Here is a 907-nt window from a genome sequence, read left to right as displayed (position 1 = left end):
GAGCTCGGCTGTGTTGTGGTGCGGGGTGGCGGGGGGGGGGGGGGGGGTGGGGTTAAGTATAAAAAGTTGTCTTATACACCATCAAATATGGTAAGTCAAAAATCCTATTTTCTCAAATAATGATCAGTAAAAAAAATAGAATAGACAACTATGCTGCACAACTACAGTGCACTGTACTTTCTTGGTGCCTAAATAAATTGGGCACCTGTATTTTCAGATTATTTTTCTTGATTTGACAGTGTACCAGTTTTATTTTTTTTACAGTGATCATGACATACACAAACACCAACATAAATAATCTAAATGCAATAATTTAACTAGCCTCTGTTTTCTTCACAGCAAACAAGAGAGAGGGTAAAATTGTTAATACAACTAGCTGATGGCTTTTGTGAAAAAGGACATGCGCATTCTTCAGAAATTAAGAAATGCATTACAGTTGTGGACAAAAGGTATAGAGATTTCTCTCTACGTATGGAAAAGTATCGTACATCATTGGAAAAAGCTCTTGGGATTTATTCAGATTCCAACAAGTTGGTAAGTAATGCAGTTTAGAAATGTTATTGTAGTGGAATGAAAGTATGAGATGCTTTTTTTTTTTCTTTCTTAATTTCCATATTTATTTCCACCAGCATAGTTGGTGGTGTCATATGTATGGTCACATAGAATGATATAGGTTTAACAAATAAGGGTTGTTTTTCTAAAACAATTTTGAGGGATGGGTACATTTTTTCATTTAAGATTTATCAGTGTGGTTTTTTTTAAGACAGTGAGGTACTGTTACCTGCTGTCCTATCTGTAAAGATGACATACTGCCTTAAAAATTTTTTTGTTAATGTGTGGATCAATTTCTGATGATCTTGTTAAGAGGATGGAAGCCTCTAATGCAGTAAACAGGCTATTGTGAACA

General features: G+C 34.7%; 1 protein-coding gene across 1 annotated transcript in view; it reads left to right on the top strand.

The window, feature by feature from the left end:
* The window catches only part of LOC108794847 (triple functional domain protein-like), a 660,684-nt gene that overhangs the window by 375,083 nt on the left and 284,694 nt on the right, over window positions 1-907 (top strand). Inside the window, exon 15 of the mRNA XM_018565963.1 lies at window positions 340-534. Coding sequence (XP_018421465.1) covers window positions 340-534 — 195 coding nt within the window. The remainder of the gene's footprint in view (window positions 1-339; window positions 535-907) is intronic.

This window comes from Nanorana parkeri, unplaced genomic scaffold (genome assembly GCF_000935625.1).
Source record: "Nanorana parkeri isolate BGI_ZX_2015 unplaced genomic scaffold, ASM93562v1 scaffold904, whole genome shotgun sequence".
NCBI lineage: Eukaryota > Metazoa > Chordata > Amphibia > Anura > Dicroglossidae > Nanorana > Nanorana parkeri.
This window is presented reverse-complemented; position numbering and strand designations above follow the sequence as displayed.